This window comes from Larus michahellis, chromosome 1 (assembly GCF_964199755.1).
Source record: "Larus michahellis chromosome 1, bLarMic1.1, whole genome shotgun sequence".
Classification (NCBI taxonomy): domain Eukaryota; kingdom Metazoa; phylum Chordata; class Aves; order Charadriiformes; family Laridae; genus Larus; species Larus michahellis.
This window is the reverse complement of record NC_133896.1, coordinates 132,760,134-132,786,773: the sequence shown is the minus strand read 5'-3', so window position 1 is coordinate 132,786,773 and position 26,640 is coordinate 132,760,134. Positions and strand designations below refer to the sequence as shown.

Here is a 26,640-nt window from a genome sequence, read left to right as displayed (position 1 = left end):
CACGTGTCTTTTAGATTTTTATTCCTGACACTGAATGTAAATTACCAATATTGATGCATTAAAGGTTTTTGCTTTCTGTCAGTACTGAGAGCCAGCTTCACTTCTCCGTAAGCTAGGGAGTGTCTTCCCTAATTGTATTCGCCAAGTAGGTAGAGGTTGAAGTGAATCTCAATTTACTGCTTGTTTAAACTTATCAGTTTCAATAAACTGTACCGAGTGTTTGGGAATGTACCCAGCAGTTCATGTTCTTGAGTTCATTTACTTAATCACTGAGAAAGCGGCTAATGGCCATTACAGTTGTTCTGTGATTCAAGGCCAGCAAGCCTAAACAAAAGTAATCCTTACAGTATGCACCAGCTTGTTTCAAAGGTATACGTGCATTTTCTTTTCTTCTCTTTTTTAAGCACTGAAGGAAAAAGTCTTCTTTGCCTCTAACCCTACTAATCAAAACTGCTGTTGAACAGCGAACTGGGTTGAGCTGCAGGCGCTGATTAATTAGGTTTGGTTTCTTGGGTCAGAGTTCCTGATGTTCTGTGCTACCACTACGTCTTTGGTGACAGGACCTTCTTTTTTACTGAAATACTAATAAAAGTTATTTTACAGTTCAAGGTAATAGCCTATGGGCAGAAGCCACTGTGACATTAAAATAAATGCGGACTGATAAACAAGCGCTGGCCAAATCTGTCACCGATAAGGGAGAACAGCGGCAGCAGAATTAGAGGTCCTTATATAAGGGAAAGACTTCCATAATAAGATCACTCGGGAATGACCCACTTCTGCCTCCCATCTAAAAATGCACAAGGATTCAAAATAGAAAATGCTCAGAACAACAAGCCCCAGAACATTTTGTATCCTTCTATTGGGTTTACAAAAAGGATGCATTAATATAGCAGCTCAGTGGGGGAAAAAATCAGATTATTCTACTTATTTTACAGAGGAAGAAACTGAGGCCCAGAGGGACTGTGACTCATGGAAGATTTTGGCATACACCTTTTTTTTTAGGAGCTGAGATCCTCACTTCTCCACAAAGCTGTGCCCGGTTTAAAGCTCATGCTTACCTGCATAAATTGTGTGAATTTAATAATAGTCGTATTACATTACACAGAAAAAGTCAGTTTCATTAATAGTTGTTTAAATAGACGCAATTCAATGCACTCTCAGGGATCAGTAATTCTTACTTTTGCGGCCGTCATTTATTGCATTTATTGTTATCTCAAATAATTTCAATTCATTTGCAAACTTACTCTACCAGGTGTTACACGTTTGCCTCTCCTCCTCCCATCCCAAACACTGGTCACCTGGGAACAACCGTACTTCAATCACGCATTTTAAACAACAAAAGTGACCTCTAAAGGATACTGTTGTGGGATTCAAAAGGAGGAAAACCAATATCCATTTAGTTTATCCTTCATCCTCCAATGATCATTGTTAAAGAAGATAAAGAATGGATTCTCCTTTAGATGACCAATGCAAACACTGATAGCTTGAGTACTTATCTGCAGTAATATATGAAGAAAAATACTACTTGCAGATTCCTAATGGAACCCTGTAGCATCTACTGTATTCAGTATACTAGCAACATGGATAAAACCCATTGTGCCAATGAAGTTACTGCAGCTGGACTTTTTACGCTGTCTCTTTCACTTACACACTTGCAAAAGCAAGAAAACAGAGAGAAAAGGCCCCACAGAAGACCAAGCCAAGGCTTGTGCAGAAATAAATTGCGGACATACATCCAGATTCTTTCCTTTGGCTTAGTTTGTTATTGACAGACACAAAATGCTGAACTCTAAAATCTTCTCCTAACCGCATCTCCTGCAGTGCAACAGCAGAGCGCCCACACGCTATTCATAATTTACACCGTGTTCTGTCATACTTCGGGACAGCATGTAGATAAGCAAACATCAAAATATCACAGGCTTTTTTTGTGTGCACTGTATTGTACCCAGAGAGGATTTGAAACACTTTAAAAGTGAGGTCCAATTAAAATTTTCAGTTGAAAATCTCTTTTAAAATGCAACGCTTCATTTCTTCCCTGATCAGAGAACAAGCCCTTCAGGATGTCAAATCTCATCACAATTCCTCTTTCCTTTCCAAGCCCTAAACACATCAGTTTTTCTCAGGCTAACATAAGCATTTCTTTGGGAGGCATGGGTAAATTGTGAGAAATATTTGAAAACAAAGCATTTAACCCTTACAGCTAATGCAACTTAATTTATTACTTTCTTTATGGGTACTGCAGATTAAGCAAGTGATCACAGCTGCTGATTCCTCATTTCTCTAACTTGCAGCTTTGAATTTCCCCATCTTTACTCTCATCCTGGGGACTAGACTATCCTTCTGTTTTTTCTTCTTCTTTCTCCTGCAAGCACTTTAGCTCAGTGTTGCCTTTATTGTTTCCTGGGAATGGGCATTGAAGCCCCCTTTTTCATTTTCATGGTTAATTCCCTTCCTACTAAATGGGAATATAATCAAACCCAGCTCACATTTTACCACTTTTCCTCCCTCTCAGTGGCCCTGCTTTCCAGCCGCCTGGGAGCTGACTCCATCCCAGGGGACTGCGTGATGGACACCATGTTGTGTCCTTCAGTGTGGAGCAACACAACGTGCTGGTGTTCAGTCAGGGGACCTCGCTGTGAAAGTCTGACAGATTCCCCTGTGAGCTGGAGCACAGGGACAAGAAAAGAAGGTGTTTGGCCAGACCTTGCATCTCAGAGATATAACTTGCCCCTACCAGTTTTGTGGGCAGAAAATCCCAAGTATGTTTAACTGGAGCATTGCAGTTCAATCTCTCTCCACATACACAATGAAGATGGTACCTTGAAGTGGTATGCAAACAAAGAAATGTCCAGTATTATTCTGAAAACATCAAAGTTGACAAACAAAAAGAAATTCTGAGAGCTGATCATTGTTAAATGTCTGTCAACCTTTTTAGGTTTGCAACTTTAAACTTAAAAGCTTATTTTAAAAAGCCTTGTCCATAAAGTGCACTTTATGAACTAACACATTATTAGTGAAGGCCACTTTTAGAAGTGATGATATCTTCTATTTTGTTCCAATACAAGATATTTTATATCACCTTCACCCTCTGAGGAGTGTTTTAGCAGTTACTGTTTATGAATTTTTATTTTCCAAGGATCTCCTCTTGCTGCCTTTCCCAGTTTTTAGATGACTTGGTGAACAAACCAGGTATCCTACTTTAACTAACAAGAGTAAAAATGCAAGTAGACATTTACAAGTACCCGTGATCAACACATGCCCCAACTTTTTTCTACCTTGCACCTTAAAAGGCTGTTTGTATCAGAGGAGATAGTACTACTATATAGAAATCTGCTCTTTGCCTACATACAAGCTGACTTCCAGGCCCCCTAAAATCTAAGGAAATTTTCCCAGGATTTCACCTGGGCCAACTTTCTCCTTTGTGAGACTACTGCTCCTCCTCACCAGCAGACACAGGGAGGGTGGAGAGGGGAGTCAGAGCACTTCTCTAAGCAGCACCATTTATGATGCTGCCTTAAAGTGGCCAGGAGGCTCAAAGTCACCAAAACAGCTATTTTCCACTTTTTCTTGACATTTCAAGACCTGAGAGTGGATGTGCAGGTGTCTGTATTTCAGCTTTAAGGTATACTAAGGATAAACCCAGAAGTCTGTGGATAAAAGGCTGAAAATCATTGGACATAATCAGATGGGCAAAATTACTCAAAATCATGAACTTATATACGCGTTTACATTCCAAATCCCAGTTTCAGAGAAAAGACCACATGGTATAGTTAGCAGTAGAAACACTCTGCAGGCACCAGCCCCTACCATTACCTGGGTACATTAGTAACCCTTTAAACTGATTGAAGCTTTTGTATGGAGGAATTAATAAGCAAGGGGTGAACACTATCATAAAAAAGAAGAAAGGTAGAATTAAAAGGCTGGCATTAAAATTGATAAGAAAAAAAATCTAATTTATCAATTAAAGAGAAAGTCTGAACAAATATGCTGTAAATAGAGTTCTAATGAAATTTACATAAATACCCTTTCTCACAGCTAGGCTGACGAGAAGGTAAGCTCTAGGCTCAAGAACAAAAAAGCCCCATAGGCAGCTGATAACTAGAAAGTGAGAGCTTTGCTGAGTAGCTGATATGATGACCTTCACAATGACCCTTGATGCCTGTAGGTCCCATCAGCTGTTTCTGCAATGTGGGACAGGAGCTCTGCGTGGTGTCCTCAATCTTATTCGCAGCTTTCCTTGCCAAGGAAACCTTGGTGAATTGAGGGAAGACACAGCCTCTGTGCAGCTGCGGGGCAGGCAGGGAAGGCACCTGAAATAAAACAAAGTGCTCCTAACTTGATTAAAATGTGTCACTGCTGGGCTCTCTAAATTCAGGAAATCTTGTTTGGATTTGGTACATGATGTCTATAGTGGCAGTTTCTTGGCTGTGTTTGTTGCACTTTCTTAAGAGATGAGTTTCTACTGTTTGCTGAGGGGAAGCAAATCAATGCTCAGATTAGGAGATTGATGAAACAGTTTCTGCCTTGAAGTCTCTGTTGCACCTGGGAGCCCTGAGGTAATACTGATTTTTGTCCTTACTATTAGTTAGCTGCAAAACACTAGCAGGGTTCATGGACAGACCTATGGGATTGCCCACATAATATCTTATTAACTCTACAAGAGCAGGTAATACAAACCTCTTAGTGGTTTCCTGAGTTTCGTCCCAGTAAACCTCTTACACAGCAAGGAAAGGCAACACTTTGAGATTCTTTATGTTTCAGTGTGACTTAGTTGATAATTTCAAATATAACTTTTACCAATGGTTTAGGCACTGCCAAAGCACTTGTGTTAATGATTATGCTATGCAGGTATAGCTAGACTGAAATTACTGCTGAAGTTAGTGACTTCGCAATTACAGATTCTTCCCTGGGGACCCATAGAATAAGTTTGCAATAGCAGCCTCACCACTGCATATGTATTCTTATTGGCAAATCATGGCAATAAGAAATCCTGCTCTATGAATACAAATTTCAAATTCTATTAAAACTACCTTTAGAAAAATGCAGCATTGATCTTTTTAAATATTACTGGTTACAAAAGGGATTTTCCTCTTACTTAATTACAGTTTTATTGTTGGAGAACTGCTTCTCTTAACTCTTCTTGTTTATGCTATTTATTTACATTTGAATTGCAATTAAACAATAAAATCTCAATTTATGTCTCCACTGAATATGGGATTTTCTAGATCCTGTCCTTGAAACTTATTAATTCAAAGAAAAAATCCTGTTGGGTTTTTTTCTCTCTTCCTATTTTATAGCATCTAGAGTACATGTGTAATATATATATATTAAAAAATAAAATATCACCAAGAACATCTTTAGATTCCAAACTAAAAGATTGTTATGGGTTAGAAAGTCCAGATGTAAAGTAGAAAAAAAAGAGACTACCATATACAAAACAATGAAGACTGAGGTATCTCCTGTTCCTCAACCAGCAGCTCTGTCAAATCATTTTAAGCTTTGAAGTTTTTTTTATCAAAGCCCAAGGCACATTGCAGGTTTCTGAGGTAGGTGAGATGAACACAGCTTATTTGCATCTGATGTCAAGACTCTTAGATTGAAAGTCAGTTTCCAAACCATTTCTCCCTTGAGTTTTGCTTGTATTTATAATGATTTACTTAACTTTTCACTGCTTTTGTCTAGATCAAGGCCGTCTTAACTCCAGTTTTCCAAATATTTAACCTAATGATAAGATATAGGTACCATCAGAGTTCAACAGAACTAAGTAATATACAAAAAATAAACATGTATTTTATACAGGTAACTACTTGCTTTGTTGAATTAGGACCATAATGATACCATCACTTCTTGACACTTTTTATTTAAGAAATTTCTTTAGTACAGAAAAGAATTATACTCTTCCATTTTCAGGGTTTACAAGACACTCTTTATTAGTGCCTCTTTATACTTTCTTCTTTTTTAAATAGTAGCTAGTTTCTTCCAGTCTTTCATAGATAACTACTATGCTACGCTATGTTTTCAGCTAGGTAGTCACCATTCAGTCTTTCAATGTCTACTAATAATACATTTTTTCTTCGTTTGGTGTTTGACCTGCAAATAACTCATAGCAACCAAGAGAATAATTTCTATCACTATTTTTTAAATTTCATAATTTTTTAATATGCTGAAACTCTTATAAGGACTTCTGACATTTCATATCTGTCAAGAGCAACTTCTAAGATTAATGCTTCATCAGTTTTTTATATTGAAAGTAGAATGGCTTCAATAGTAGTAATAAATTTAAACCTCCATGTTGATGAGAACGACTGAGAAACATTTGAAGTGCACTCTTCATTTAGTTGGGAATACAAAATCAAACTAAATATAAGACAAAAAATTAACTTTAATAATAGGTTATTCAGTTTAAATAAGTAATATTCTATCTTATGTATCTATCAATGACAAATTTTACCTGTAATTATAGAAAACCAGGGAAAATATAGCTTACAGAGAGAATTTATTTTACACTTGAAATCATGCCATTGAATTATATTTTGGATGAATTTTTATCTGCCAGGAACCACTCTCAAATTTCATGAAATGTCAAATGCAGCATTGATATCTTGGGGTTTTCATAAATACTCTTTTAAAATAATATTCTTTTTAAATCAACTTTTAAATTGGTATTTCTTTTATTTTTTCATGGTCTTTAGGCTTCCAAAATTTAATATGGTTTATTGGGGGGCGGAGGGTGGGCGGAGAGAAGGAAAAAAGGGGGGAAAAGGGGGGGGGGGGGGAGAAACACGTCCATTGCTTTTTTTTTTTTAATAAATATGCCTACTACGAGCAAAGGACCTTTTTTTTTTTCCGGTCTACACTGTGCTGAGAATACTCCAGAATCTATTTGGGATTGATTACGTTTCTTTAACCTCTTCCCCAGTGTTGCATTTACAAAACCTCCCTTCAATTCACCATTACCCACTCTGCACAAGGATATGAACTATCATTAGGAATGCTACACTTAACAAATACCTCGCCGTAGAAGAAGCTAGGGCTGTTAGTTCTTAATTTTTATTAACAGTAAAAGGGCTTGACATTTAAAAGTAAAAGAAAATGTTAAGGTGAGCTTCATAAGCAACAGTAAATAGTGTGAGAAAAAGTATAAGCATTTTGAAAGTCTTAGGATTTGGGCATTTTACTTAACTAAGGATTTAAATTACATTTTTCATTACATTAGGGATGATGAATGCTATTGCAATGTGTACATTAAATGTCGCCCCACAAGTAATGAAACAAATACAGATTATGAAATGCCATAGTCATTGTAATTTTGAAGCAATGACAGTCTGGGAAATTTTGAAAGCCCAGTACTTTGCAAACTGTCCTGAACACAGCACGTTTTTTAAAGAGGAAGGCCTCCTGCGTCAGCTTGACTCCAGCTCCCTGCAGCACTGGGAGGATCCAGTCAGCCTGTCAGTTCTAAGAACCCACTTGAAATCCTGAAACTCCAAGTTAAATCAGCTCATTGCTCCTGGACTCCAGTAATGAGTATCTGAGTTTTTACTAGGCTGGCGTGTGCTCTGGCAAAGGAGGGGAATCAGCTGTCCAGTTCCCCATAGGGGGAAGATCTGCCCTCAAACCAGGACATCTAGAAATGGAAGATAAAGCCAGATCAAGCCAGATGTGTTGCTGGCTACGCCTAGCTGCAGAGCAGCCTGCGTATGGTCAGCTGCCTTCAGTGCACTGAGTGTTTCTGAAGGCACTGCTTATTACTCTGGAGGATTTCAGGATGCACAGAGGCATGGGTTGGCCCTAGTGTCTAGGTCTTACAGCTTCATTAAAGTAAGATTCACTATGAAATACGACATTGTGGGATTTCTCTTTGTTTTGATCTAGTAATCTGTCTTGCGGTAAAACGTATCGTGCCAGCTGAAAATCAGAGTTTTCCATCTAGTTGAACATGGCTGATAAGAAAAAAACAACTCTATGAAGTTTTTCTTTAATTTTTAATTTTTCATCCATATATATTTTTTCTGTCCCCCGTTAGCATAAATATCTGCAATGTTTAAGGCTTAATAAACCCTCAAAGGCCCAAACTGCTGGCTTCTCAAAGGACAACATGGAAATCATTAGGAAACATGTACATCTATAATACAAATTCAAAGTTGAATCGGTTTGCTGGTCCCCGCAGAAGAGGAAGTTTTATCTATGTTTCTGTAGGCACCAGCTTACCATTTCTTCATGTGTAGCTGTTAAAAGAGCATGCATACAGATGAGTTCTTAGATGTCTGATAGCAATTTACTTACCCAAAGATCCCATTTGCATGTGACAAAGTAGATGCGTATAGAGTCTGGATTTCATTTTATGGTTATATCGAGCCTTTAAGTGGCTGCTGCTAAGCGCATCCTTGGAATAACAAGCAGCATTTGCAACTTCATCCCCTAAAAGTTTATATCCCTTCTGCTGGATTAACACTGTAGAAAGTTAGAGGAAGTACGATACCATATTCCACATTTAGATGAGTACCGAAAGGAATGGACAGCATTAAAGAATTCATGATGCAATGATGCAACAGGTGTTTTGGCTAAAATCCTGGGCTACTAAGTGAAGTAATGTTTCCATGTATTATTAATGAAGCTGGGATTTCACCCTCAATTTTTACCCCTAAGAGGGATCCAAACAATTTTGTCAGACCTATGGCAGAGCGCAGCTCCATGACCAATACTCAGTGTCCTTGCTTTCAATGGTTTCAATGGTACAGAATGGTCAAAATCATATGGCAAAGTTTGTACCTCACAGTCTGTTTTGACCAAAGCCTTGCAGTATGAGTAATTTTAGGCTGACTGAAAAGTTTGTGGACTGGATGCATCATACCTTGAGCACAGGCTGTATTTGACCCCATTGTGATGAACTATTCCAGCTCTCATGGTTGTCTACAGTACAATAACAAAGACATTTTTTTGCACCAAGTCTGGTTGAATTTGGCCATGCAAGGTCTGGTTTAGGTTTTGTTGCAATATTTTCAATTAATGTATGCAATAAAACTTCACAGAACTGGAGGCCGTTGAGTTGAAGAGCTCCATCCTAGCTGCACACTACCTGTAGTCAGCAGAAAGCAACTACAAGCCACATAACTGAAAAGGATTACTTGTCTATCCACAAAGAATGGGAAGAGGAAACTTATTACACTAAAATGTTTCAAAATGCTGCTGTTGCATGATATTGTATGTCACACTCGGCTATGTTCGCTAAATTAAAGGACAGCCATTACATAATACAGCTCTGCAACGTACCTGGAGGCAATGTGAGATGAACTTATTCTGGTATGTTTCTAAAAAAAGAATCCTGAAATGGTTAAGGGAATAAGAGTGCTTTCAGGTACCAAAGTATATGTAGATAATTGCTTTCAATCTTCATGGGAAAGAAAAAAGTTTCAGATTAAATGATCAACATCCCTGCCTTTGGTTATTGGCAGGTATTTTTCTTCCTAAGTGTGGGAGGAAACAGGTAGTGAGTAACTATATTCCGGTTTATTGCTAATGCACAGGAGCCTGACAAAAACAAATCTTTGAAATGGCATAATCTATATCTGAAGCCAAAGTGCAAACAACAGTCAATCACATTTTCATTCCGAGGATTCTCAGATAGAAGACTTAATTGTTTGCTGATGAAGGGAAATAGGGAAATATTCATTTTAAAGAAAAGCTTAGTTTGTTACCAGCTTTATTAGTTTTCAATTTGGATTTTTGTCCTTTTTTTCTGACACTGAGTATTAGATCCAGCCAGTATCTGAACTTATTGCATAGTCAAATATGTAATTATCATACTACATAATAATATAAGTAGTAATATCAAGTCCCTTATGAATTGATTTGTGATTAGGAGCAGATTAGACAGTTTTTCTGGCAGAGTGGCTTTTTTCTTGGAGAAGACAGTTGCGCTGACACCAAATATTTTCATGGGTAAAATATCAGCTCCACTGAATGATCAAGAAAACACAGATCTGTGGTGGACTTCCTGCATGTTTGCTGTAAGTCTGGGGACTCCTGGATGCGTTGCTCGAAGGAAGGCTTATGTGGAAAACAGCCTGAGAGCAAAGAGCTTGAGAGCAAAGCTGAGAGCCTCCTGCTTCCATGTGACATGGCCAAAAGACTGGCAAGACACGAACCCCAGCTCCCAGCCGTAAGATATGGATGTCTGCAGGTTCCCATCTCTCCCTCTCAGTCCACTGGGACAGCACATCAAAAAACATGAATTAAGATCAGAAGTGTTCTTTAGAATGTAGGCATCAGTCCCACCCATTACAAGCAGGAGTAGGTGGGACCATTTAACTGAGAAGAAACACAGGCAGAGACGCTAATCTACTGTGTATTTAAATATTTTCCCCGAGATGGGAGATTTCAAAAACCTTATGGGTTTTCCCATTTTTCATTACAGCTGAAGCTCTATATTATTTGACTACCCACACAATTAGAGAAAACAGTAAATAATGCCATAGCCCTTTGATCACATCACAGAAAAGATAGCTGCATAGCTATCTGCCTGTTGTAGTTCTTAAAATGTTTCACAGAGTTGACAATGCAACCCAAATAGATTTAATTAACTAAAAGCAGACTAATACATAAATATCATAGAACTAAAACAAAGGCATATGTGATCATCCCCTGTGTATCTCAAGCATTTTAAATTTTGCAACTTGTCCACTCATGTCAGTATGTGAGACCATCGGATAACAAAATTACCACATAAGGTAATTCTGCTGAAAACTGAACTTTTTACTTTTCATCAAACAAAATGAAAAAAAAAAAACAAACAACAACGGACAGATGGGGAGTATAATAGCTCAGGGAAACCACAATGCTAATGCATCTAACAGTTTCCCAAACTGGACTACACATCTTGCTGGATTGGAGTTTCAGTAAATTCATGAATGCCTGAACCCATCTGTGTAGACATACCCTAGATCCTGGACATTCTTTGCCCTTCAAATGCTATTAAAACTAGGGAACTAGGGTGGAAATAAGTGTTCCCTACAATACAGGATAATGGAGTTGTAGTCAGTGGAAATGCTGGAGCCTCCATGTTATGAAAAATGTGTATTTCAAATAAATGCATTAGTGCAATATTTACATATGCAAGAACACAGTGCATAGCATGAATAATTTTCCCTCTAAGTAAGAATGTGCAAACCATCTTAACAGACAATACCCTGAGCCTTTAAAACAGTTTGAATACTGCATTATTTCTTATTATTTATCCCTTTGAGAAATGATACATTCTCATCTTTACTCAAAGTCTTTCAACAGAGCAATAGTGCTCTCAAGCATGTACTATGGTTATGACCATTACTAAGGTGAAAGAGAAAATGGCATTAGCACATCATTATTTTGTCGGTTGTCATTATTTCCCCATATATTTCTTGACCTCTCTGTGTGTTAACTCAGTTGCTGGGTTAACAGTGTCCTACTGTAGAAGCAAAATTATGCTATTTAATCTCCCTCTATCTCATACTTGATCCATTCAGTGTTATTTCAAGGCATTGTCAAAGGCATTAGGTCCTTGTCTGTTGTTAAAGATCATGATTCCACAAAAACTCCAAAGAAAAGTAATGGAAAGTGAACCAACCATAGAAAGCATTTCTGCTCTTTTTCTTATTTTTCTTTGTTGTTGTAGTTTTTGTTTGTTTGTTTTGTTTTCTGTAGATATAACAATTCAATAGCTAATATCGCACAAAAAGCATGCAGGGGAGAGAATGAGCACACAGTGATTTCACGGGTTTGGAAAGTTTGAAAGTAGTAACAGTATAACCAATTTTAATTTTGTCATCTGCAAATGTTAATGAGCATAGTATGTATGGTTCCTCGGAAGGAAGAGTGGACTGTTCAAGGTTAACACTGTTTCATTAATTTCATACATATTTTTTGCACCCACCCTACTTTTGGCAGGCCTTTCTAAATAATGCTACCAGAGTACAAGAAGGTGTAAAATGAGGAAAGGAGTGGGTCAGTAAATAAGTGAAGTCAGCATTGACTGAATAGAACATTACATATGACACACAGTCGAGTATTCAATCAGGTCTCTTTTACAAGCAATTGATATTCTCCGTAGCCTGTGCATAATGTTGTCGAGAGAGTTAGAAGAATGTTAACATTTCATTACTCTTGCCATTGATTTTTTTCTGCTTTCTTCACAACAAAAGTCAAAACGTGACCTCTTATTCCACTGAATTAGTTCCAGAGCACTTGGCATTATTGACCTCCTAATGAAAATTAATGATGGCTCTTTTGATTCAGTCTTTCAAATAGGCACACCAAGTACATTTAAGAAACAGGCACATTTATTTCTCATATTGAAATGAAATAACACACTGTTAAGTAACGAAATGTACATTAATGCAACATTAAATTTGCAAATTTAAGTGCACATAATTCAAGAGATTTAAACTGCATTATCAGGAGCTGATGCTGCAAAGATTTAAGCTTGGCAATAATTTCAGACCTGGAAAGACAATAAGTTTTACAAGTAAAGCTACGCATACGCTTAGAACACTTCAGCCCCAGGCCCTAAATTTATAGTAAAAATCTGGCAAGACTGAAATGTTTTTGCTGTGCAACAGAGATAATTGCACATTAGCTTAGATATTTCCATGCTTTTATTTTCCCTTTTAAAGCTAGAGAAGAATTCAAATTCTTTTCGGTGACTTTTTTCTTTTGTGCTCACAAGCTGTCACCCCATAGTTGAGTGGATTTCCTCTTACACAAATGTTTATACACAAACTGACTTCAGTTTATGGATAGGGGATCCCTTCTCCGTTGCATATGTGTAAATAAGGATTACCTCTACCAGGTGAAAGAGGAAAGGTGAATGGATTCATATCTGGAGATTGGGTGAAAGCTTGCCATTTTATCTAAACAATTTCCTATTCCTGGGGAATTCTCCCAGAAATAATTCCTGAAGAATTATCTAGGAAATCTGCAAGAATAATGAATAAATGAACTTACTTTCTTCCTCTCTTTCCTTAGACAACAAAGACTACGATGCATATCTATCTTATACCAAAGTGGATCCTGACCAGTGGAATCAAGAAACCGGAGAAGAAGAAAGATTTGCTCTTGAGATCCTACCAGATATGCTTGAAAAGCATTATGGATACAAGTTGTTCATACCAGACAGAGATTTGATTCCCACAGGAAGTGAGTCATGTCTTTATTCTTGTGTGTTTTCTAAACAGCAAATGCAATGATTGCAGTGATTGTTTTAGTATCATTTCTATACCTGCTCCTTCAGAATTTCATCTTTCCTCCATTATGGTGAAGATAAGCCACCAAACACACTTAATATGCATTTCTCAGATAAGAGGATTATTTTTTAGTAATTGTATTATATTGATCGAAAGTGAGACAGTGCAGAAAGGACATGCATAAGGAAAGGAAATGAATGAGACCAGCATTTTTACACAGATTTTTTTGAGAGCTTGCATATCTAGGAAAGAATACAGAGATCTTTCTTTTCTATTCCATAGAGTTTTCCCAGAAAGATATCCATGATTCTAAGTATGTATTACAGAAATTCAGACAGGAAGGAAAAAGTTGTGTTTGGACTAAGGCAAAGGTTGAGTAATAATATTTACAGCAGAGCTGTTAGTGTCCGCTGCAGATAAATGTGTAATGGAGGTACTGGATCATTCTCAGAGGCTGAAAACAAGAATTGATTCCAGCTGGTACAAGTAGATCTTTTTCTTATTTCTTTCACATATTCCAACCTACGTACAATAATTTTTTGTAAGTTGCTGCAGTATTCTTCATAACTTCGGTGTAACCATATATACAGCCGCTAAGATCAATATCTTTGACTAATGATAAGAAAGGATGCTTGGTGTAGGCAAAGCACAAGATCAAACAATCACATGGATATTTTTAAAATCTACAGCAAACTAAACACTAATTTGCAGGAGCCAACACTGTTTTTGTGAACATGTGTGGTGGGGACATGAAAGGAAAAGAAGAATCCAAGCCTATAGTATACCTTAGAGTATCATTTGGGTTTCAGACTGAGCCCCTGAAGCGCATAGTTGCTTCTCTGTTGCCTACCTGGGTTACTTCGCCTTTTTAAAGGAAAAAATGATGATGGACACACTTGTTCCAATAAAGATATAGATATTGATACAAAACCACAGCTCATGAACAAACACTCACAATCCATAGTGCATGCAGGAATAGCTGTTTTGCAGGATCCCAGGGTGGTTGAGATTGGAAGGGACCTCTGGAGGTCACCTTGTCCAGTCCCCCTGCTCAAGCAGTGCCACCTAGAGCAATTTGCCCAGGACCGCATCCTGGCTAACCAACCTGGTACATTTGCACGTGATGTTTTTGCGTATTTCAGTGAGCTCTTCTGGGAGCAGGGATTTGCCTCTGTTGTTTCTCCCCAGTCTATGGGAAGCAGAGTGTTTTCTTAGATTGGATTTTGAGCAATTGTCTTATTTTGTAGCCTACATTGAAGACGTGGCGAGATGTGTAGACCAAAGCAAGCGACTGATCATCGTCATGACTCCAAATTATGTGGTGAGAAGAGGATGGAGCATCTTTGAACTGGAAACAAGGCTTCGAAACATGTTAGTCACGGGCGAAATCAAAGTGATACTGATTGAATGCAGTGAACTACGGGGAGTTATGAACTACCAGGAGGTGGAGGCCCTAAAACATACCATCAAGCTCCTCACTGTCATTAAATGGCACGGACCAAAATGCAACAAGTTGAATTCCAAGTTCTGGAAACGTTTACAGTACGAAATGCCTTTTAAGAGGATTGAACCCATCACACACGAGCAGGTTTTAGATGTCAGTGAGCAGGGGCCCTTTGGGGAACTGCAGACAGTCTCCGCAATTTCCATGGCTGCTGCCACCTCCACTGCTCTTGCCACTGCCCATCCAGACCTGCGCTCCACCTTTCATAACACATATCATTCACAGATGCGCCAGAAACACTATTATCGAAGCTATGAATACGATGTACCTCCTACTGGCACCCTGCCGCTTACCTCAATAGGTAACCAGCATACCTACTGCAACATCCCTATGACACTTATAAACGGGCAGCGGCCACAGACAAAAACTAACAGGGAGCAGAATCCGGAAGAGGCTCACACAAACAGTGCGATACTGCCCCTCTTGCCACGGGAGACCAGTATATCAAGTGTCATTTGGTGACCGAAATGCAAGGGGCCATCAACCCCCTTGAGTAGGAGCTGAGTCTGCAGTCCGGTGCCTGGAACTACATCCTCGACTGCTGCTGTTAAACATGCATTACAATCGATAACATACGAGGAAAAACAGGGTCTTGTACATATGTTTTTTGCAATTTCTTTGTAGCATCAGTCTTCCTGTTTTACCCATATTTCTTCCCATTCACATTTTCGACTTTGTTTTATATGTCATTGGAGTTTGTATATTTACATTTTTTTAAATGAAGAGACTGCTGTATAGATAGGAAACATTTTTGCTTCATTAGTATAGTTTTAGACTTTTTGTTTGTTTGTTTTTAACCTCTCTTGGGAATGCTTGGACAAAGCTATGTTGATATCAGAAGCACCATCCATTTTGTTGGCCTGCCTAGCCTGATTCCTGAAGGCCATGCCTGCTGCAGTTCACCTCTTTTGAAGAATATTTGTTCTTAGAAGGACCCCATCCCTCACTGAGAGCTCCAGTTTCATTTCTACTCCCGTAATGTGCACTGCTCCTTCCCTGCCCTTACAATGACCCCCATTTGGGGTAACACTACAGTCTGATCATCTAACATGTAACGTGGTAGATACCTGTCGAACAACAGAATATACCCAATCTGTATCGGTTGCTTCACAGTAGTCACTACAGAGTGTGTAGAAACTAGAGATGGTTTGGTTTTTGCTTTCTTGGGTTTGTTTGGGTTTTTTTGTTTTGGTTTTTTTTTAATTATTATTTTAGGAATGAGTTGATTGTATCCCTTTTATAAATATAAAAGCAAACCCTATTTTTAACACTTCCTGGAAAAGTATTAATGTGGTTGTGGATTTTATTTTTAAGCATTTTTCTTCTTTTTCTTCTCCCCCTTTCAAAATCCTGCAAATAAGATCATTTGCAATCATCAGGCAAGTAAGACAAGTGAGGCAATAGGCACTGAAGTGCAGAGAGTCCTGCTGATATTTACAGTGATGACTTCCAAACCAAAGGGGAATAAAAAGACAATATTGTAGATGGTTTGTCACTTTGTATTATAGAAAGTGTTATTTTCTAAAAAGGAATAGCAAAACATTATTTTGCTGTGGATTACAGAGTCCCCTTGTATTTTAATGTTCCAAAACCTGTATTTGCTTTAAAATGCTATATTCAGGATTAAGAAGTCGTCTTTCATTTGGTTTTAGCTTGTAACAATAAGTAAAACTTTATTAATTTCAACATGATTTCAGTAAGAACTCAGGCAGAAAAAAATGACATGATTGCCAACAAATATAATTGTTTTCAGAATAAACTTTATTTATACAAAATTAATATTTAAATCAGACCTGGAAGTATTACAAACAATTTATTCACTTTAATGAATAAATAAATTAGTTTTATTTTTTATGTATGATTCTATCTTTGAGAAGTTGCAAATAATGTGTGTACCATGGCTGCCAGGGAAGAAAAAAAACAACCCATTATGTTTACATCTGGACATCTTTAAGACAAATGAAATAAGCATCTTACTCTTATGTTTTAAATAATGGAGAAATCCCTTTTGGTTTTAGAAAGAGACAGGACTGGTGTTGTAGCTCTACAACATATTCAGGCCAAGCTCTCTGCTAGTCTCTGCTAGCAGAAGCAGAGGAGCTGGGGTAGAGTTACTGGTTGCAGCACACTGTCATATAGTCATGGGTTTGATTTACCCTGGCAGAAATGTAACTGGTATCCTGGCAAACAGCCTTTATAGTCTATTTATGTAATTAATTAACTTTAGGTATTTTTATGGTAGCTGAATGATATTGGCCAATATAATGGATGTGTGGGGTTTGTTCATCCTGATTGTCACAATGAAGTACAGCTTATAAAATTTTGGTATTCTAAATGAGAAGTGATGGGTAGAGAGTGCGTAAACAGCAGTTTGGGGGATGTTTGTGGGAGTAATCCAGAACCGACAGTGTGGGAGGAAATGACTATGCTCCTGTTGTGAAAGTAAAGAAATCTCAGTATCTGCAAAACAAGCTAATAGAGCTTTGGGATGTGCACTGATTTTTATTTGCTTAAAAATGTTTATTCCTCTGACAATTTGCTCAAGTCCTTTTCTACAATCTCTTCTTTATTATGGTGTCTCCCTCTGGACATGTGCCAAAAACATCCACAAAATGGAAATGAAGCTGCCAGGCCAGATGATAAACATTTAAGAGGGCTTTGCACATTTGGTTATCTTCATAGTGTAAGAACGGTCTTATTTATTTGCTCCTACAGACACCTGTCAGGCACTGATGGCATTTAACTTCATTCGACTGGATGCACTGATGGCATTCAACTTCATTCAACTGGATGCCAAATACCCCAGTACCCTCTGAAAGCAATGCATTCTTTTTTCCCCTTTCCCTCCCCTTTACATGCCCTGGAGTAAAGACTGGGATGTGGAATAAATGTAGAATGCAACTGTCTGACCGCAGTCACATTTAGACGATTGGTAGGTGTTTCCTTAGCCACATGGGGAGTACTTTTCTGTTGTTCTATTTTTAGTGTAGATTTAAGCACTTTGAATAGCATGATTCAGGGATTGATGGATACTATTTGATATTCACACTACTTAAAAAAAAGTTTTTCTTATAATGTTTTGTCACAATATTAAAAAAAAAAGAAAAACAAACAAAAAAAAAGAGAAACAAACCACAAAACAAAACTTGAAATAAATGGAGAAGCTGTCTAAGGCTTTAGAAACATTCCTCCTTACTCTTCCTCCTCTATGAACAGCTGTGTGGGAAACAGTGAAGGAAACTGTTGTGTGTTCACGTGCTCTATGTTTGACAAAAGTTCTGTTGGAACGCAAAATAAAATTTAAAAAAAAAAAAACAAACCACAACTAAACCTGTCATTGCCCTAGTGCTTAGGCTCCATCCTTTTCTGGTGAAGGTGTTCCAGTTTTTTGACAACGCAGCCTGAAGTGTGCATGCAATAGCCACATATAAGGTTTAGCCATAAGCAGATAGCACTTTATTTTAAAAACTGCACAGCGTGATGATCGGAAAAACTTACCCTGCCTGGTCAATAACTTCGGGTCTGTGTGTGGATTCTATGCACATGAATTATCCAAGTGTGGTGCTTAGTCTTTATAAGGCTCTCTCCAATCAGGGTAGTCCTTGATATAAAACTGAAGGACTCTGTTGCACAACCTGTGGAAATTCAGTATATAGGTTCTCCGGACAGCACATATAGCTGGACAGAAATAGGGGACTGTATAGTATGCAGCTAATTATTTTGAAGGCAAAGTGCATTGCTGGGTCTGATTCTGTTCTCAGTTGCAGCAGTATGATTTGAGAGTAAATCTAATAAAGGTGAATGCGTGCAGGATTGATTTCTGTGGGAGAAGAAAATTGGAAAAGAGAAAAGGAATTCATATTTGCAGTCTGTGACAAGCTGAAATCTTGGCTGCAAGGAAAGCAGCAGCAAAATATCTTCTGCATTTTAGTACGGACCCAGTTCTCACCTGGCAGCCAACATCAAACACTTTCAATATGATCTGGTTCAGAGCTAAATACTGTGAGGCTTAGATGCAAAGTAAGATTTTTCTATTACTGCACAGCTGTGAAAACCATGTGTATGTTACATAATGGGTGATAATCAGCTTCAAAATAATTGGGAAGCTTGTTATACCCGCCTGATTAAAATTCAAAAAATTTTACTCAGATATTGTGCATTAATGACACATGTAAATTATAGATAAAGCAGTGAGATTTGGGGAAAACTGGCCTGGTAACAGGCTTCCTCCATTCTTAAATTGAAAAAAAAAAAAAAAAAAAAAAAGAAGAAAATGTCAAGCTAGCAAGCCTAAGGAGAGGTTAATTAAAATCCAAAGAAGAAAAAAAATCACAGCAGTTAAGTAAGCTCAAAAATAGGATAAAGGCCAATGGAGAAGAAAGGTCAAAATAATCACCTGGTTTTTGACTGTATTGTGGCTTTTTTTGTCATGCAAAGCTCTGTACTCTGGCTGACCTACATGGAGCAACTGGGATTTTTGGGGGCCATCCAGACAGATCAGCAACACAAATATGTCCCTGTATGTCTAATACACTGCCGAATGGTTTTGTACTTGGTAGTCGAGCACAGGGAACTTTTGATGTGTCTTCTATTGTGATACAGAGGATGGCAGAAATCTGTCAGCACTAAAAAAAATTCTCCATAACAGGTTTAGTTTATTATCCAGAGTAACTATATTCCTTCACACCCACCCCTTGTCTGGTTTGCTGTTATTAGAACACTTTTTTTAATCCATTTCTCAGCTGAGCAAGAGACTAATGTGACTGGCATCAGAAAAAATGCAAGCAATTTCATAGCAGTGAGTCTCTTCGTGTAATAAATGCTGCAAGTTCCCTTGCGTTTTTCTGTATAATCACAACTCTTCACGTCCTAAATAGTCCATTGATTGTAGGTTGGAGAACACCATTATGTCTTTCATTTTGAGATTCACTGAATTTAGTATGGATACTGAGTTTTCATTTGTGATGTAATTTTGCTGGGCGATTTCCCATCGACTCCGGCTATATCCTCCAAGAAGACTGTTGGCAGCATCGCACTTCTCCAGCTGGCCTGGGGTTGAAGATCCAGAACTTGGAATTCTTGCCCTGGGGAGTGAAACTAATAGGAATGTTTCAACTAATAAGAGTTTTCCTATGCTTTTTTGTTTGTTTAAATTCTATTTAAGACAAAGTTTGAGCTTTGCTCTGGACTAATAAGCTCTGCGGGTGGGAGGTTAAGAGTCCACAGAGTCATGAAGTAGTTAGAGCAGAAATTACAAAAGCAGGCCTGATGCCTTATTTGGAAAATGTATAAATTCTGAAGATGCTCAGATTACTAAAAGATGAGTAAATTGAGATTGAGGGTTGCTGAAGGAAAGTATTCTGTTTGTTATTAAAACCAGTCACATTCCAAAAGCTTATCAGCATTCTTACATTAAATAGCCAATATCCTAGATAATGTAATTTCAGAAACATTTATTAGTCAATTAAAAGATTTTTATTTTGATGGATTAAGAGTAACATGATTCTCTAGGATTGAAATGTTAAATAAAATAGATAATCTTTACCTAGAACTGAACTTACAGAAAGTACAAACATCTCTTTGCTGGGTCAAAAGTATTAGGAAAAGAATTTGAAGCAAAATTTGAGAGCTAAGAATTTGATGGAGGTATTCCTGATCTTTTTATAAAGATACCTTTCTTAACCGTCAAGGCATGACAGAAGGAACACACAAATTACTCCAAAAATGAAATGGATGTGCTTTTTAACTTTCTCTATCTCTGTTTACCCGAATATTAGCTCTCTCTCTATCCCCCTCAAATTAAAAAATCATCCAGGAAAAAAGAATACCTACCAAGCCCATACTCTCAAACACGTTTGGTGGCAGATAAAGAAGTGCAAGCCAAAGGAAGGTGCTGCACTACATGGCTACGACTGAGAAGCTCTACAGTGGGCAGACCACCTGCACCCGTGCAGGGGGAGCACAGGGCCCTTTGGCCTTCGTGTTTAGTTACTCCTGTGTCAGGTGGGTGCAAAAGGAACTATAGGCTCAATACACCATCACTCTTCTACCTGCTGTAGGCAACACGCAGAGAAGGTGGGCAGTGAGCCTTGATGTTAGTGGCAGTAAACGTGAGTGCCATCAGCTGGCTGAGCACAGATACCCTATTGCAAAGCAGACAGAAAAGTAGAAACAGCTGACAATGTTTCCCATTTGTTTGGTATGCAAAGCAAAAGCCAGCACTGGGCATAGAAAGAGGTTAGCTTAGCTTAGCTGGGCTAGTGTGCAATCCACTAAATGACATTTACAGAAAATGGCCATCTTGATCAACTAGCACTCCACCTGAGCTCCCTCACAGCAGCTTCCAGCCCATCCCATCCCATCCCACCCCATCCCATCCTATCCCGTCCCGTCCCATCCCGTCCCATCCTCTCCTCTCCATTTACCTTGCAGGCTGTATTAAAAGTACAAGCGCGCAAAGCTTCCTCTGAGCCCTCAGGTTGGGGTACATGTGAAAACTCTTTGCAGAGGTGTTTAGGGTGAGTAGATGTCTCCTCTCCTGAGAAGAGACTTACAGGAGCAAAGCTTTAGTTGGTAAAACTATTTTATTTTTATTCTCAGTTCACACACCGTTTTCACATCCCTGTAGAATGCTCGTGTAAGGCAACATCCCGATACTGTCCTCTACCTTCTCTGAAGCAAAAAGAAAGTCTTAAAAAGATCAGTCATGAGCTCAAAGTACCTTCACTTGTGCATCTGCCATTAAACTGCAGGGCCTGCACATACACTTGAAAAGCAAAAATAAACAAAGAAAGGCAAAATAGCAATGCAATTACTAAAACCTATTTAAAACATCTTTTTTTTCAGGGAAGGTTATTTTCTCCTGCTGTTTTGTAGGAAATTACTTGAGACGCTGTTTTAGAATTTCTTTTCATTCTTTGCATGACAGGTAAATCACAGGGAGATTTTATTTATGTTTTTTTAGAAAGTCCCATTCTTCATTGCAAGTTTAAAACACAAATGGCAATGACTTTACAGACTTAGAAGAAATTGTTTGCCAGAGTTTATATTCTCTGGTGAACAGCTCACTGCAGCCCTAATTAAGTTCTTAGGGACATTTCTGTAGAAAATTTAAACAATTAGTATTAGACAGGTACCTTCAGCATCACATTAGAAGGTTGTACATTTGTCTTCTTAAAACCCAGGCAGCGTCAAATGGAACAATTATGTAAATACAAAGCAGAGAGGAAAACAGTGACACAACTGTCTCTCCATCTATTTTAGCAAAACGGTTCAGTGGCATCAGGCTCCTTCTTTGAGATCACTCACCTATGCCTTCCCCAGCAAAACACACGAATCTTTGCAAAATGTGCAGGTATCTGGGGAAAAACTGTTGCAATAAGCACTCTCAAATTTTAGTTTCATTACAAAAAGCACTTTATATATTTTTAATACCTATATATAGATACTTCAACTTGTAATCATTTAATCGTAGAACATTACAACAAAATAAAATAATTAGCAGTCTCACAAAGTTCAAGGAAGTCCCAAAAACCTGGGTTAGTTCGCAGGACCATATTTTCCATCTGCTGCAAGAAGACAAACTTGCAAGCAGGCCATTGCTAGGTGGCACTGTGACACAGGTAGGTAGCTAGGGGTGACATGGAGTGGAAGCATGGATAAAATGTTTCCTGGTCACGTCACAACCAGGTAGGTGTTACATGACTAGCACTCTGCTAGTCCTGCTGCCACAGGAGATTAGAGACATCCTTTGCCTGTAGGACACTAGGTAGCCGAATTTACCGGGTACTTCCTTCACCTGCTGGGTGCTATCTGAAGCCATTTGTATAACCTTGTTAGAGGTAGGAAATGTTTTTTCTAGATGACAGGATCTACCTGAATCATAGGAATATCTGCCAGAGTTCCTATCATTGTAAATAACAATTAGTGTCAGTACAGTTCATCTGTTTTCTCTGCTTACCTTTTCACTCTCCTAAACAAAAGAGATTGTGAAAAGCTTTCAGTGCCATGTAGCAAACAGCATTCGTACACTTTTCTTTTTTACTGCTAGATATTTGAAGAGTGAGAAACAGCGGCAAAGACACTACCTGTCAAGTTGTTCTTTATGGAATTTTGCAGAAAATTTCCCTGTTCAGCACCGCACCTGCCATGCTTCTTTCAAGACCCTGGTAAAAGGCAATCTAGAGTATAAAGGGTTGGAGACAGACTGAACTGCATGTGCATATTATTTTCAAGGATGTTTTTGTTTCTTGTAGCTCCTCATACTGCTTTGGTTTGGTTTTTTGTTTGGTTGGTTTTTTTGTTTGTTTGTTTTCATAAAGAAAGAGACACGAGGAATAAATCTCCTACCTGTCCCTATTGCACCTGTTCAAAGAGCTACTGGATTTTCTTAGCTCCCACTTCAGTCAGTTCTCCACTTCATAGACCCTCCAACAAAGAGCTTTGGAAAGGGAAAATGGTGCTTTCAGGTGCCATAATACATGGAGTCTCAGACACAGTGAGTCTGATGCCACATGCTCACTGAGAGACCAGGTTTCTGTGAGAGGTTCTGAGGTTTCCTTCTCATTTTGGCCTTCTGATTGACATCTGTTGGCTTGCTAACATTCTCCTAAGACTCAAAAAATAAAATAAAATCGGCTATTTCAAAGCCAAGGTAAATCAATGGATTGTTTCAATCACTGATTGTTTCAATCATTGATTGTTTCAAGTAGCTGACTAGAACACACAAATCTGCCCCTTTTTCCTCTTTTTCCTCCTGTCCTTCTGCCCTAGTCAGTCACCAGCTATGACTTACTCTAAATGTTCTGTAAAGATAGAATCTAGGTTTTCTATTATTATGTTAGTCAGCAAACTCAGAAATAGTTTAATATAACATCTTGGCTTCATCATAAAAGTTTGCAGACTTGTTAATCACTTTTATTTTATCCCTGTTCAGCAGCAAATAAAATTAAAGTAGGCAGCTGCCCAGTGCTGGGCAGTGGTGAAAGAGCCAACACATTTAGTGAGTTAAGGAACCTAAAAGACAAAATATTCTTCGTAGCTTTTACAGTAAAATGGAATTAAATTATCTTCCCAGCATTACATCTAAAATCCACTGCTGTGATTCAGCAATTTTGTGTCACATTTGAATTTTGCAAGAAAAGCACACTATTAAGTCTGTGCAGTTGCTAGTGTCCTGTGACTATTTGTAATATATAGACTTAAACTTATGCACCATTTCATAGATAAATATTTTTATTAACTGTACATAACTGCACTTTATTCAGAAGATAAGAAAACAAAATGACCAAAAAGACTTTTACAAGAAAGGACATGTGCCTACTTGCAATAGTAGAAGAAAAATTTCACTGCCTTCACTTTTACAAAAACGCTGCAAAGGTAATACAAAGAAAGAAATAAGCACCTGTAAAGAAATGTTTGATTTACTGTCAACTGCAGCCTCTTCTTACCAGCCACAATTTGTCTAGGGGATTTAGTTGCTTTAACGTTATTCAGTTCCTTTACTCAGCTGAGGAGGAGCTGGCTGTCCTTGGGCAGAGTGCACAGCACAACTCAAGTAGCAGTATTCCCTTCTTGGGAGCCTGCTTTTCAAAGTTAATAGCTGGATAAGAATCTCGATAAAGCGCTTTGTTACGAAAACTCTCATCTGTTATTCTGGGAACAACCCTATCTGCAACGCTCTGTAGCTCCTATCGACTACGTGCACACACACAGAGGATATAAATGTATACTTACCAAGTTTAAAACATTTTGCATTGATGGAATGAAGCAAACAAGTGCCATGCTAGCTAGGCTTTGGGATCATTCTTCTTAGTTTGCTTAATGGTTGATAAAATTCAAAAATAATTCAACTCAAGTCAGCATCATTAATGCTGTGCATAACTGGTGCAAAAAAGAGCAGAATCAGGCCCAGAATTTGTGAATATGGATTTCTGGTTATTCTATAATTGAAGATCCAGCATCATTACCTTTTCCAAATGTTCATTACTATTGGCGTATAATCCACAGATTAACATATGCATTCTTATCAAGGCTTTCTTTAAGGTTACAGATATGACTGAAAACTGGAAAATATGCCTCTTCATTTATACACTTTGTGCAAAATCACTGAAGTTAAAATATAAGCACTGGAATTAAGTAGAGATGCATCAGCCTATATTTATGCCTACTATATATTAAATATTTTACCTAAAGAGATTAACTTATATTTATTTTTTAAAAAAAATTAGATGGGTCATAGCTAAAAGCAACTGCATTTTTGTAGTAATACTATACACATTGCTGAGAAACAAGAGAGTCGTGATCAAAATGTTACCTAGTTTCAGTGTATGTTACTTTAAAAAGAATATGTTTTATGTTATCCTAACCTTTGAAAAAATCACCAAGCCTGGTATATAAAACTGAACAGCTTATTGTAACGACTATAACATATTAAACATTTTTGTATTTTCATCAATTTTTATTCTTACAGGAGAAAAGACATCGCTCACTAAATACGAATGCTGCACATGTTAGCAATAGAAATATTGATTTTTGTAACTTTGATTGCACTTGCCTTAACTTTTCCACACATATATACAAACACAAATGACACACAGAGGGGAAAAAAAGAAGATTAAGGGAAATAAAATCCACAAAATAGGCAAGTTTTGCGTTATTTAATGAATAATGACACATGAGCATATTCACAATACTTGTAAAGAGCACATGATGCTGTAGGTTTGTTAAAGCACAAGGTGTACTTTGTCTAGATTAAAAAACCACAAAAACAACAACAAAAAAACCTTTTGGTGTGACTTTGCTTTAGGTTTAAAAAAGTTGGATGTTTAAAAAAAATCTTTATTACTTGCATATGGATATTTTTGTATAATAATATCTGAAGAAAGTTTTAAAACAAAACAAAAAACCCTACTTGCTTTATGGTGTGCAAATTTTAGAGAGTAATAAACAGGGTATGTGTCCAGTTTGTAAAAAAATGTTCTCCTTTCAAATTACTCTTTCACTGGCTAAATGCAAGGTTATGACAACTTGAAATACTTTTTTTGTGAACTGACAAAGAAAAAATAAAGCAATGTGAATAATTTGCGTATGCAAACTTTTTTTAAGAGAAATTGTTGCTAATAGCAATAAAAATTTAATAGCATGGTAGAGAAGGCTTTGAAGATTCCAGTTCAGTGATTTGACCTTCAGGACCTACTGGGCCAGAGCATACGCATTGGATAAACTGGCACAGCTCCACTGGTGGCAATGGAGCTGCTCCAGCTTACACCAGCTGAGAACCTGACCTTCTCCTTAAGAATACTTTTAACAGTAAATATCCCTCTATTAATATTGTCTTTCTTGTTGTTCCTCTTATTCTGCTGTCTAGTGTCTTAAGAATATTTCTTTAGGACATATGTATTCTATTCATATTATTTTTCTTTTAAAAATATGAAGTGTTTTGGATTTACTCATAGGAAAGCAAGTAGTGCAGTCTCGTAACTCTCTGAGGGAAAGATTTTGTGTGCGTGTGCGGGTGCACGCGTGTGTGTTTGATTTACTATTGCATTGCTCCAGTTTTATGACTGTTTAGCTCCACTGGAACCACAGGGTGACAGGGGAATAGAGTAACATGGTAATGAGTAATTTTTTTTAGCAACATGTGTGTGTGCTGTGTGTGAGCAGAGTGGAAGACACTGACTGGTACAGGAACTGTAGTGGAACAGAAGTAGCTCAAATCACAGTAATGTTATCACTGTACACATGAAAGCTAACAAGAAAATGTGCAGAAAGGCATTATTGAAAACCTGTATGAATGCTTTTCTTTTCTAAGTTTGTTGAATATGACATCATGCCTGGGTCAGGACAAATTCCATCCTTGGTTTTCTGAATGGAGTGTAAGCTCTGTGGTTCTCAACTGCAGCGTCATAAATCAGG

The 26,640-nt window shown here is 37.8% G+C and overlaps 1 protein-coding gene across 1 annotated transcript in view; it reads left to right on the top strand.

The window, feature by feature from the left end:
• The window catches only part of IL1RAPL1 (interleukin 1 receptor accessory protein like 1), a 769,335-nt gene extending 743,558 nt beyond the window's left edge, over positions 1 to 25,777 (top strand). Inside the window, exons 10-11 of the mRNA XM_074604365.1 lie at positions 13,003 to 13,173; positions 14,468 to 25,777. Coding sequence (XP_074460466.1) covers positions 13,003 to 13,173; positions 14,468 to 15,186 — 890 coding nt within the window. The 3' untranslated portion in view covers positions 15,187 to 25,777. The remainder of the gene's footprint in view (positions 1 to 13,002; positions 13,174 to 14,467) is intronic.
• Positions 25,778 to 26,640: the final 863 nt, after the last annotated feature.